The 11,201-nt window shown below is 36.5% G+C and overlaps 1 protein-coding gene across 1 annotated transcript; it reads left to right on the top strand.

Moving 5' to 3' along the window:
- Positions 1 to 4,147: 4,147 nt before the first annotated feature.
- Positions 4,148 to 10,851, top strand: LOC111193389 (sodium-dependent neutral amino acid transporter B(0)AT2-like). Its single transcript, XM_049480762.1, has 12 exons — positions 4,148 to 4,515; positions 5,308 to 5,598; positions 6,368 to 6,525; positions 6,639 to 6,765; positions 6,962 to 7,143; positions 7,515 to 7,625; positions 7,834 to 8,075; positions 8,169 to 8,358; positions 8,759 to 8,951; positions 9,085 to 9,244; positions 9,713 to 9,875; positions 10,042 to 10,851. Exons 2-12 carry the CDS (start codon positions 5,319 to 5,321, stop codon positions 10,348 to 10,350), a joined length of 2,115 nt encoding a protein of 704 aa, XP_049336719.1. The 5' UTR covers positions 4,148 to 4,515; positions 5,308 to 5,318; the 3' UTR covers positions 10,351 to 10,851.
- The last annotated feature ends 350 nt before the right edge of the window (positions 10,852 to 11,201 follow it).

Below are 11,201 nucleotides of genomic sequence, written 5' to 3'. Positions count from 1 at the left end.
TTGGTCCCAAAATTTTTAGAACTTTTTTTTGGCTCAAATTTTTTTTGGTCCCAAAATTTTTCGAACTTTTTTTGGTCCCAAAATTTTTTCGAAGTTTTTTTTGGTTTCAATATTTTTCGAACTTTTTTTTGGGTCAAAATTTTTTTGGGTCAAAATTTTTTTGGGTCAAATTTTTTTCGAAGTTTTTTTTGGCTCAAATTTTTTTTGGTCCCAAAATTTTTCGAACTTTTTTTTGGCTCAAAATTTTTTTGGTCCCAAAATTTTTAGAACTTTTTTTTGGGTCAAATTTTTTTCGAAGTTTTTTTTGGGTCAAAATTTTTTTGGTCCCAAAATTTTTCGAACTTTTGTTTGGCTCAAAATTTTTTTGGGTCAAAATTTTTCGAACTTTTTTTAGGCTCAAATTTTTTTTGGTCCCAAAATTTTTCGAACTTTTTTTTGGCTCAAAATTTTTTTGGTCCCAAAAATTTTCGAACTTTTTTTTGGCTCAAAATTTTTTTGGTCCCAAAATTTTTCAAACTTTTTTTTGGGTCAAATTTTTTTCGAAGTTTTTTTTTGGGTCAAAATTTTTTTGGTCCCAAAATTTTTCGAACTTTTTTTTGGGTCAAATTTTTTTCGAACTTTTTTTTGGCTCAAAATTTTTTTGGGTCAAAATTTTTTCGAACTTTTTTTTGGCTCAAATTTTTTTTGGTCCCAAAATTTTTCGAACTTTTTTTTGGCTCAAAATTTTTTTGGTCCCAAAATTTTTCAAACTTTTTTTTGGGTCAAAATTTTTTTGGTCCCAAAATTTTTCAAACTTTTTTTTGGCTCAAATTTTTTTTGGTCCCAAAATTTTTCGAACTTTTTTTGGTCCCAAAATTTTTTCGAAGTTTTTTTTGGTTTCAATATTTTTCGAACTTTTTTTTGGGTCAAATTTTTTTCGAAGTTTTTTTGGGTCAAAATTTTTTTGGGTCAAAATTTTTTTGGGTCAAAATTTTTTCGAAGTTTTTTTTGGCTCAAATTTTTTTTGGTCCCAAAATTTTTCGAACTTTTTTTTGGCTCAAAATTTTTTTGGTCCCAAAATTTTTCGAACTTTTTTTTGGCTCAAAATTTTTTTGGTCCCAAAATTTTTAGAACTTTTTTTTGGGTCAAATTTTTTTCGAAGTTTTTTTTGGGTCAAAATTTTTTTGGTCCCAAAATTTTTCGAACTTTTGTTTGGCTCAAAATTTTTTTGGGTCAAAATTTTTCGAACTTTTTTTTGGCTCAAATTTTTTTTGGTCCCAAAATTTTTCGAACTTTTTTTTGGGTCAAAATTTTTTTGGTCCCAAAATTTTTTGAACTTTTTTTTGGCTCAAATTTTTTTTGGTCCCAAAATTTTTCGAACTTTTTTTTGGTCCCAAAATTTTTTCGAAGTTTTTTTTGGGTTCAATATTTTTCGAACTTTTTTTTGGGTTAAAATTTTTTTGGTCCCAAAAATTTTCGAACTTTTTTTTGGCTCAAAATTTTTTTGGTCCCAAAAATTTTCGAACTTTTTTTTGGCTCAAAATTGTTTTGGTCCCAAAAGTTTTTAAACTTTTTTTTGGGTCAAATTTTTTTCGAAGTTTTTTTTTGGGTCAAAAGTTTTTTGGTCCCAAAATTTTTCGAACTTTTTTTCTGGTTTTTATTAATTTGGCACCAATTTTTCACCATACCTGGGGGTGTGCTAAGTTTTTATTTGTTTTACTGTTTTCGAGATCTGATGTTGAACCAGATTGGTAGTAGTGGGTAAAATTCTTTATACTCAGCTGTACTACAGTGAAGTAAGTTTTTTTATTGTTAACCCTCTGTTAGCCGTAGGATTTTTTTTTGTTTTAGTGAGCTATGTTTTATTAATGGTTGAACGTGCAACATTGAAACAACATTACCATATCAATGTTTTTTTTTTTTTCAATGATTTACTTTTCAAAATCAACACCAAATCCAATGCTGATTCAAAATGAAAATGGCAGCTGGGAGGTTTAATAATTCATTCATTAATTATTTATTGAAATGTGTAATACACTGTGTAGAAATAATGCAACTTTCAGAATAAAACATAAAAACACGTTTTATAAACTAATATTATAAACAGTGTTGGGCACCTTACTTTGAAAAAGTAATTAGTTATAGTTACTAGTTACTTCTCCAAAAAAGTAACTGAGTTACTAACGGAGTTACTCCACTATAAAAATAACTAGTTACCAGTAAAAGTAACTATTGCGTTACTTCGCCCTGTAAAAATAAATAAATAAAGAATAAATAAAGAAAATAAATGATGTAATTACTATTATTATTAGAAAAATAACAAACAAAAATAAACCCAAAATGTTGACAAAAATATAGTCTAACGAATTCAAAAAATAAGAAACGAAAAACTCCACAGGACCAAAGAAACTAAGACATGTAATACTGAAAAAAAAAAAACGGAAAAAACAAATATGCGTCTGGGGATAAAAATTAAACAAACCAAACCACACTCAAATAAATAAATGTATATATAAACAAAACAAAAGAATGGACAAAAACAACAATCCGTTAAAAAAACTCATTTAAATCCATTAAAAAACTCATTTAAAACAATCACAGCTTTTTGCGCAGAATAATAAAAGTTTCGGTTAGTTTCAGTTTCAAATCATGAAAACAGCTCACCAAAACCTCAACCTATCCTTTATATTTGACAATATTTGATTAACTTACAGGTCCTTACTTATTTTTATTTAACTGAACTGAGTTGTAAATTATTTATAGCCTCGCGCTGAATTCAGCTCCGCGCTGCGAAAGAGAGAGAGAGAGAGAGAGAGAGAGGCGCAGCGCATTTTGCCTGATTTTAATTAACAGTACATTTGTTGGCTTTAGTAAGTTTAATAACATTAATTTTAGTATACTTGTCAGATCTTATTTATAAAAACTTTTTTTTAGAAGACAGAGGTTATTCTGATGCGCGCAATGCCGCGCCGCTGCGCCAAGCACCACTTTGCATGCCTGACATTTCAGAGCGCTGGACGAGATTTTAATTCATGAATTAATATATTTAATATTTTAACAAATTTGCCCTGGTGATAAGAAACGAATGCTAACATATAGCTTTATATTTCTGTGTATTTCAAATGTTTTAAGTTTTATGTAATTGACGGGCAGCATCACGCGCCAGATTGACAATGTGCTTTGTTTTTCAGATATAAAAGTGAAATTCAGTTAAATAATAGCAAAGTTAACTAAAATAAATTTATGTTCAGTCAAAGTTATTTTCTCTTTTAATTTTCCATTTCAAAACTCTAGCATTTGAGTGAGAATAAGCATCTGTTGAAATTTTTAAACAGCAGAATGCCTAGTTACAGTTATTTAGTCTGATACTAAACATAAATATAAATCCTTATAACTGACAGAAATAAATATAACTAATAATAATTTATAGTTACAGTGCAGATTTTTAAGTATATATATTTTTTCATAGTTGATTGCTGAAGGCTCTGGGTGTGGTTTATTTTTATATGGTAAAGATGTGATGGTATGGAGTATTTTGGAGCGCAGGGTGAGCAATCGCGCTAAGCTTTTTTCCGCCGCCAAGATAGAAACACGCCAGAAATTTACCTCAACACACATCATTTCCAGACCACCACGCCCATCGGTGTTAATATATTCCAAAGTCCAACGCTATTTTAAGGAGGCGTGCAAGGCCTAAAAATAGACTGTTGACGGGTGGCAACGCGCCACGCTACACGCCTTGCGTGGGGTGTATGATAGGGCTCTTTGTCTGTATGTGCAAAGTTAAAAAAAAGTTCATTCAGCTGCTAAAGTAACGTGCAGTAACGGAGTGTCGAAAATGGTAACGGCGTTATAGTTACAGTCATAGTAATTAGTTAGATTACTCGTTACTGAAAAAAGTAACGGCGTTAGTAACGCCGTTTATTTTAACGCCGTTACTCCCAACACTGATTATAAAAAAGGGGTGCATCAAATAAAATGAAATAAATATAAATAAACAAAAAAACATTAAAGCCTTCCACATTTATCCAATTGGCATATATTCCATATTTTTTTTTGGAAATGTAGTATTTTCTTGGCAATAAGTAGCTCAAACATCCACAACTAACACAATTAAAAAAGGATGGCCCTATATACGTGAGGACTGCTTACAGTGCTGTGATTGGCTGAACAGTTTTAGGGTGAGCTAAAAGCATGTATTGGGATTGTCTCAGTTAATCAGTAATCAACATCCTATTGGAGCTCTCAGCTGTCCAACGTCCCCAATTACTGCTCCCTCTCTCCGTTCCTGGAGCTCCTCCCCTCTCCTCAATCCCTCCACATTGTTCTGGAAGCAGCAGAAGCACTTCTACCTGCCGCGCGTTGGTGACGTAACGCGTTGTAAACACACGTGACTGACCGAATGTCGTTGCCATGGTTGAACCAAAGCAGCGTCAGAACATATGACGTCATTAGAACGGGAGTATACATGATCACAACTTGCTACAACATTTCAGTAGCTTTAGGATACTGAAGTGAGCAGAGCTGTGATTATCGGTGAGTACTGTACAAACACTGCATGCAGGCTTTTTTAAAGTTTCTCTAGGACCATTCTTGTCTAGAAAACCACAAACTAGCTAAATCATTCCTCTCTAACGATCACTCAACACGTAAAAATTAGTTTTTCTGTTCAAAATAACATAAATAAGTAAAAGAGTTTTTACACTGGATACTATTTCATTAGACTTAGTATTGCACAAAGTCTGAGGTGTGAATACTGAACAACAAGCAGAAAGAATTTAAAAAATGTGCATTTCCTAAATAAAACCAAGAAAGGTTTCACACAATTCTAATCTAGCATGGTCAGCTCAAGCTGGTTAAGAAGACTGGGCAGCTTAGGTTTGGCCCAGTAGGGTATGTTTTTATTTTTTATTGATAGTTTAGCTGGTATAGCATTATAAACTTGACCAAACTAGATAACCAGTATAGCTAAACTGGTTAACCAGTTTGCATGCCAGTTTAGGGTATGTTTTCAACTAGATAACCAGCTTTTTAACCACCTTACCACTTTAACCATCAAAGTCCAGCTCAAAGCCACCAGCAAAAGGAGGTCTTGATCTGGTAGCTTGATCATTTACATTCCCTGATTTTGTACAAGAAGTTTGATTGCTGTTAGCAGACAGAAAATCTTCAGCTTATGCATGTACAAAAAATTAATTGGAATGAATAGGGAGAACGAGGGATGACAAACAACAAAAAGATGAGTGTGGTTTTGTGAGGCTGTGGATTAGACCTTAGTTACGATGGTTCATTAAGTTTAATGTGTTTAACCTTTTCATTTCTAAACAGGTAAAAAGATAATGGCTAATAACAGCAAAGAGATCATCAAAATCAACATCTCTGAAGAAGACTTGCTGTCCACCGAGGACTCTTGTGCCGACTCTTTTGATAAGAGCTCCCTGGTCCTGAGTGCACCTGCAGAGGATGCACCGAGCCAGGCCGAGGAGGGTACACTGATTGAGGAGGACGAGAGACCCGCGTGGAGCAGCAAGTTCCTCTACATCCTCGCACAGGTGGGCTTCTCGGTGGGACTCGGCAACGTGTGGAGGTTCCCCTACCTGTGTCAGAAGAACGGTGGAGGTAATTCAGGCTTCTGTTGGAGCTACAGTCTAATCTCTTCACAGCCTATGGTTGAAATTTATTGGTGGAAATGTGTGCAGGTGTTTTTTTTCTTAATACAGCTCTTCTATTCTTTAGAAGAAGCTGAGATTAATATAAATGGTCAGCACTGAAGTCATGAAACCATTAGCTCTGGGTCGTTTGCATATCTAGTCTGAACATATCTGACAGGAACCAAGCTTTATTTTTAGCATGTAGGCTAAAATGTGTAGCACAGAAACATATGCTGTCTGTGGAGTGAGGATCTTGTGAATAACGACTGACTCTCTTATTTACAATGTTCAGTCTTCACTGTCATGCAAAAATATCCACAAATGCAACATAACAGGAGAAGTAAAACATCAACCTGCCTTTAAATGGAATCAGAGTAAAAATATTGAATTCCAGTAAATTACGGAGCATGTTTTATGTGATCTTTCATTACTACATTTTGACACAATATAAAGAACTGCCAGATACACTGTATGTATAAATGTGTACACATATAATAGGTATAACATTTCTGATACAGATAAGCATTTAAAAATGTTATTATGATTTTATCCATGATTTGTCACAGAATATTAATTTAATTAATACAATACTTTTTAAGGGATTGACACCAACAGTAAAAATCTGTTTCTATCACTGATTCTTTTATTGCCATTTAAAAACCTATTATCAAAAGCTTAGTTTTAAGGAAGAAAAAGTGTGATTATATATCTGTATATCTGCTTATTCCCCCCAATAGGAGCATTCCTGGTGCCCTACATCATCCTATTATTTTTGATTGGCATCCCACTGTTCTTCCTGGAGCTCGCCGTGGGGCAGCGGATCCGTCGTGGCAGCATTGGGGTCTGGAACTACATCAGCCCTCGCCTGGCAGGCATTGGCTTTGCCAGCGTTTTGGTGAGTTTTGTGCAGAGCTCTGGTATATTTGGCTGTATTTTGTGCTGTATTCAGTGCTCCTGACCTGGATGTCACATAATTAACTGTTTTATGTGTGTCCTCTGACATTGCAGGTTTGCATCCTCATTGCCCTGTACTATAACGTCATCATCGGCTGGAGTATCTTCTATTTCTCCCAGTCTTTTCAGGAGCCCCTGCCTTGGAATAAGTGCCCTCTTATCACCAATGCGACAGGCACATGTGAGATGATTTTCAAGATGTTGAGAGATAATAGTTTTAACATTGTTAATTTGAAAAAAAGATTAAGTTACAATAGCATCTATGTAAACACATATTAAGTAAAGTACATAATCTCCATTCAATCTTAATACCTAAAGCAGAGTCTAAACTCCACCTTCATACTAGATCTAACACTATAACTGCTCTTGTTATACAGACATAGTGCCGGAATGTGAAAAGAGCTCTGCTACCACCTACTACTGGTATCGTGAAGCTCTGGACATTTCCGATTCCATCTCAGAGAGCGGGGGGCTGAACTGGAAGATGACCCTCTGTCTGCTGGGCGCATGGTTAATCGTGTGTCTGGCCATGATCAAGGGCATTCAGACTTCAGGGAAGGTAAGAGTAAAAATGGTACTGAATAAGTGTGAAACCAGTAAAATATTTCTAATCCATAAATCATGTTTCTGATCAATTGTAGACCTGAAAAACTAAGAAGGGCATTTCCAATATTCAAGTCTTAGCAGGAATTCTGTATGATGCTTTTGGTCTGTGTCTACAAGCTTAAATCCTCTCTCCACAGAGAACATCTTTCCTCAGAAAAGACCAAAATAATAGTTTCTGTGCCAGTTCATACAAATGTGTAATAAAATCAGTACTTAGATCATGAAAATAATTGCCTTTAAATTCAGTGAAAATGATAAAATCCGACATTCCTGGAGAATGTTTTAATATTTGATGGCTAACGAAATGTTATTTGATTATTGCAGGTGGTATACTTCAGCTCCCTGTTTCCATATATGGTGCTGTTTTGTTTCTTGGTGAGGGCCTTGCTCCTGGAAGGGTCTGTGGATGGAATTGTCTATATGTTCACCCCCAAGGTAAAACCATAAAAACACAAGGACACTATGTCTGTGAATCAGTGAAATAGATCCTCACTCTAAAAACTAAATACACTCTAATAACTTACATATTCATAAAATAGCAAAAAGGTTGCACCCCTGGTCCAATTGCATATATTTTTAATTAAAAGGAACAGTTTAGGTTGTGGGCTCAGTCTGATACGAGTGTTTGTGTGTTTTTTGTCAGCTTGATGTCATGCTGGAACCTACAGTGTGGCGAGATGCTGCAATTCAGATCTTCTTTGCTCTGGGCCTGGGGTTTGGTGGAGTCATCGCCTTTTCCAGCTACAACAAACGGGATAACAACTGCCACTTTGACGCCGTGCTCGTCTCGTTAATCAACTTCTTCACTTCTATATTAGCTACGCTGGTTGTGTTCGCAGTGTTGGGCTTTAAAGCCAACATTGTGACCAACAAATGCGTCGAGCTGTGAGTCCCACCTTTTTACTGAAGCCTTTACATCCATTGCCATGTAACTGGTCCCACTAACTAAAAATATTTCCTTTTTTTACTAAATTTCAGGAATACGCAGAAGATAGTTGGTTATTTGGGTAATGAGATTAGTTATGACCTGATCCCACCTCACATCAACTTCAGTCGAGTGAGCCAGGAGGACTACCAGCAGATGATCGGGTTAATTCGTGGTGTAAAGGAGGACGATTTCTCCCAGTTGGGACTGGACAGCTGTGATATAAAAAAGGAGCTGAACCAGGTAAGCAGAAGTTAAATATTCCTTTCTACAGTAGACACAATTATAGTAGGCAGTACCTGAACTTTACTTGGACCCTTGGAGATGGAGGTGGGGTGGTGATTACCAGCATCCTGACTTCAGTAACTTGTCTCTTGTTGTTAAAATCAATGCCTTCACTGGACAGTAGAGACTTTTTTTGATGTTGTTGTTTTATGAAGAAACAATGCATGAGCAGGTGTCCCAATACTATATATATAGTGTAGCTAAAACACTGTACACTATAAAGAGACATAAAATATATATTTTTAAATGGTCTATGACCCAAATATTGTAGGAAATGTGTGCATAATTTATTTCTTCTGCATTATGTCTTTCTCTCTAACTCACTCCCTCTCTCTCTCTCTCTCTCTCTCTCTCTCAGGCTGTCCAGGGTACAGGGCTGGCCTTCATTGCTTTCACTGAGGCCATGACCCACTTCCCTGGCTCACCCTTCTGGTCGGTAATGTTCTTCCTCATGCTGATCAGTCTGGGCCTGGGCAGCATGTTTGGCACCATGGAGGGTTTCATCACACCCATCGTGGACACTTTAAAAGTCCGCAAGGACTTTCTCACAGGTCAGTCTGAAAGCTAAGCCAACCACCATATAATTTTGAATGTTTGGTTTAATACCTCACATTTGTGTAACTTCAGTAAGTCTACTCTATTTAGCGCTGTTTGTCACATGTTCTTATTTCACTCTTCTTACAGTGGGCTGCTGTATCTTGGGGTTCGTTACTGGCCTGATGTTTGTTCAGCGATCTGGAAGCTATTTCGTGACCATGCTGGATGGATACTCGGCAACACTGCCCCTTCTTTTCGTTGTGTTTCTGGAAAACGTGGCTGTGGCCTGGATCTATGGAACTGACAAGTATGTTACATATTTTTTACATACAGGCAAAGTTGATTTAATTGGCTTTTTGTTGCGGTATGGTTGGTTGTTGTTATTATTGAGAGGGTCAGGTCAGCAGTTCCCTCTGCTGGTGGTAGTGGTTTATGTACCAGGGGCTAAGTTGTGGTATGAGTGTTGGATGTGTTTAGAAAATAAAAATAAAATTAGCTAGTCCCTTTTCATTACATTTAAATGCATTGTTATAAAATATTAATACTGATAGCAACTTACATAAACCATTTATCTTACAGTGGCTCAACAGGGTCTGTTTGTTTGAAGGGACAGTTACTAAAATCTATTTATATTGGCTTATAATAATATTGACATAGCGCTCCTGCAGCTTTATAGCTGTTACTGATGAGTTTAACTTTGTTCTAGTTAGTAAATTCCTTTCCTGTTACACCAATGAGCTCAATTATGAAAATCTGACTGTGTGTTTTCCCTCAGGTTTTATGATGAATTGAAGGACATGCTGGGCTTCAGACCATTTCGTTACTACTATTACATGTGGAAGTATGTGACTCCGCTGCTGCTCCTGGTTATGCTGGTGGCCAGCCTCATTCAGTTGGGTCTGACCCCTCCCAGTTACAATGCTTGGATCCAGGAACTGGTAAGTCCTGCAGTGCTTCTATTAAGATAATTACACCAATCTGTTGTACTAACAGCCTGTTTACTTTACACAAACTCTCTCTTAGCTCTCTTAGCTCATTTACTGTACTGAGGCATAAGGTTGTTTTCCCAGAATAATCCCTTTTTTCTGTGTGTTTGTGTGTCAGGCTCATGAGCAATCCCTCAGCTTCCCACCGTGGGCTCTGGCAGTCTGCATCATGCTGATGATAATCACCATCCTGCCTTTGCCTGTAGTCTTCTTTCTGCGATCCTGCAACATCATCAAAAACAAAATCCCCATCACGAAAGAGGAGGACGAAGTGGGTGACGCCAGTCAGGGAGAGACTCCCAGTGAAGCATCGTCATCCATGCCTTCCAGTAGCAGCTCCCGCAAGGAGAGCAGCGCCACACAAACCGACCCTGAGACCAACGACCACCACAGCAACAATGATGTGGTGGTCGAAATGTGTGTGTAGTGTGTAGCCTGCTGAGCAAAGATACTTCCAAAAATAAGACTCAGCAATTAGTTTAAATTTTAGTGTTTGGACCACAGTCTGCAAAAATATTTTTAAATGTTTTAGTTTAGATCACAACCCATATACAATGTTATGTGTGCTTCTTCAATTGGAGGAACTTGTATTGGTATTGTAGCAGGTGATTTCTGTAAGGATATTTTTAAAGTTAGCAAAATGTTATATTTTGTGCGGGTCGACCCGAGGAGGATGGGTTCCTCTTACTGAGCCTTGGTTCCTCCTAAGGTTTCTTCCTCTTAATATGAGGGAGTTTTTCCTTGCCACTGTTGCCGCCATAATCTTGCCACTGTTGGCATCACTGTGGTGCTCGCTCATAAGAGGCTTGGACCCGTTTCTCTTTTTAAAAGTAAGGAAAACAATATCAAGCCTCCAGTTAAAGAATCCACCCAGTTATAAAAAAATACTCATGTTTTCACTTAAAGATAATAAAACTTTTTGCAGACAGTTTGGAGTTTGTTTGTTTTTTTAGGTAAGATGTTTAAAGAATGGTGCTTTAAAGGTCGGGAAGCAAATGTACCAGTGCAACCTTTCTATTGATCTAGACATCCTGAAGGACTGGATGAAATGTATATTTCCTTATCTAATGTAAGGGCATTATGTTTGTCAGGTTTGCATTGTAGATTTAGAGCTACTGAATTGCTACAGTATCTGGTTCTTTAGCACTGTATCATGGTGGTGAAGCATGGCCACTAGGGTGACCAGATTTGGGTTTCTGAAAAGGAGGAAACCTTTCTTTTGGGGGGTGGGAATCATGTCTAATATGTATTTTTTGAAAATATCTGATATAACAGCTC

Source organism: Astyanax mexicanus, chromosome 6, assembly GCF_023375975.1.
Source record: "Astyanax mexicanus isolate ESR-SI-001 chromosome 6, AstMex3_surface, whole genome shotgun sequence".
Taxonomy (NCBI): domain Eukaryota; kingdom Metazoa; phylum Chordata; class Actinopteri; order Characiformes; family Acestrorhamphidae; genus Astyanax; species Astyanax mexicanus.
This window is presented reverse-complemented; position numbering and strand designations above follow the sequence as displayed.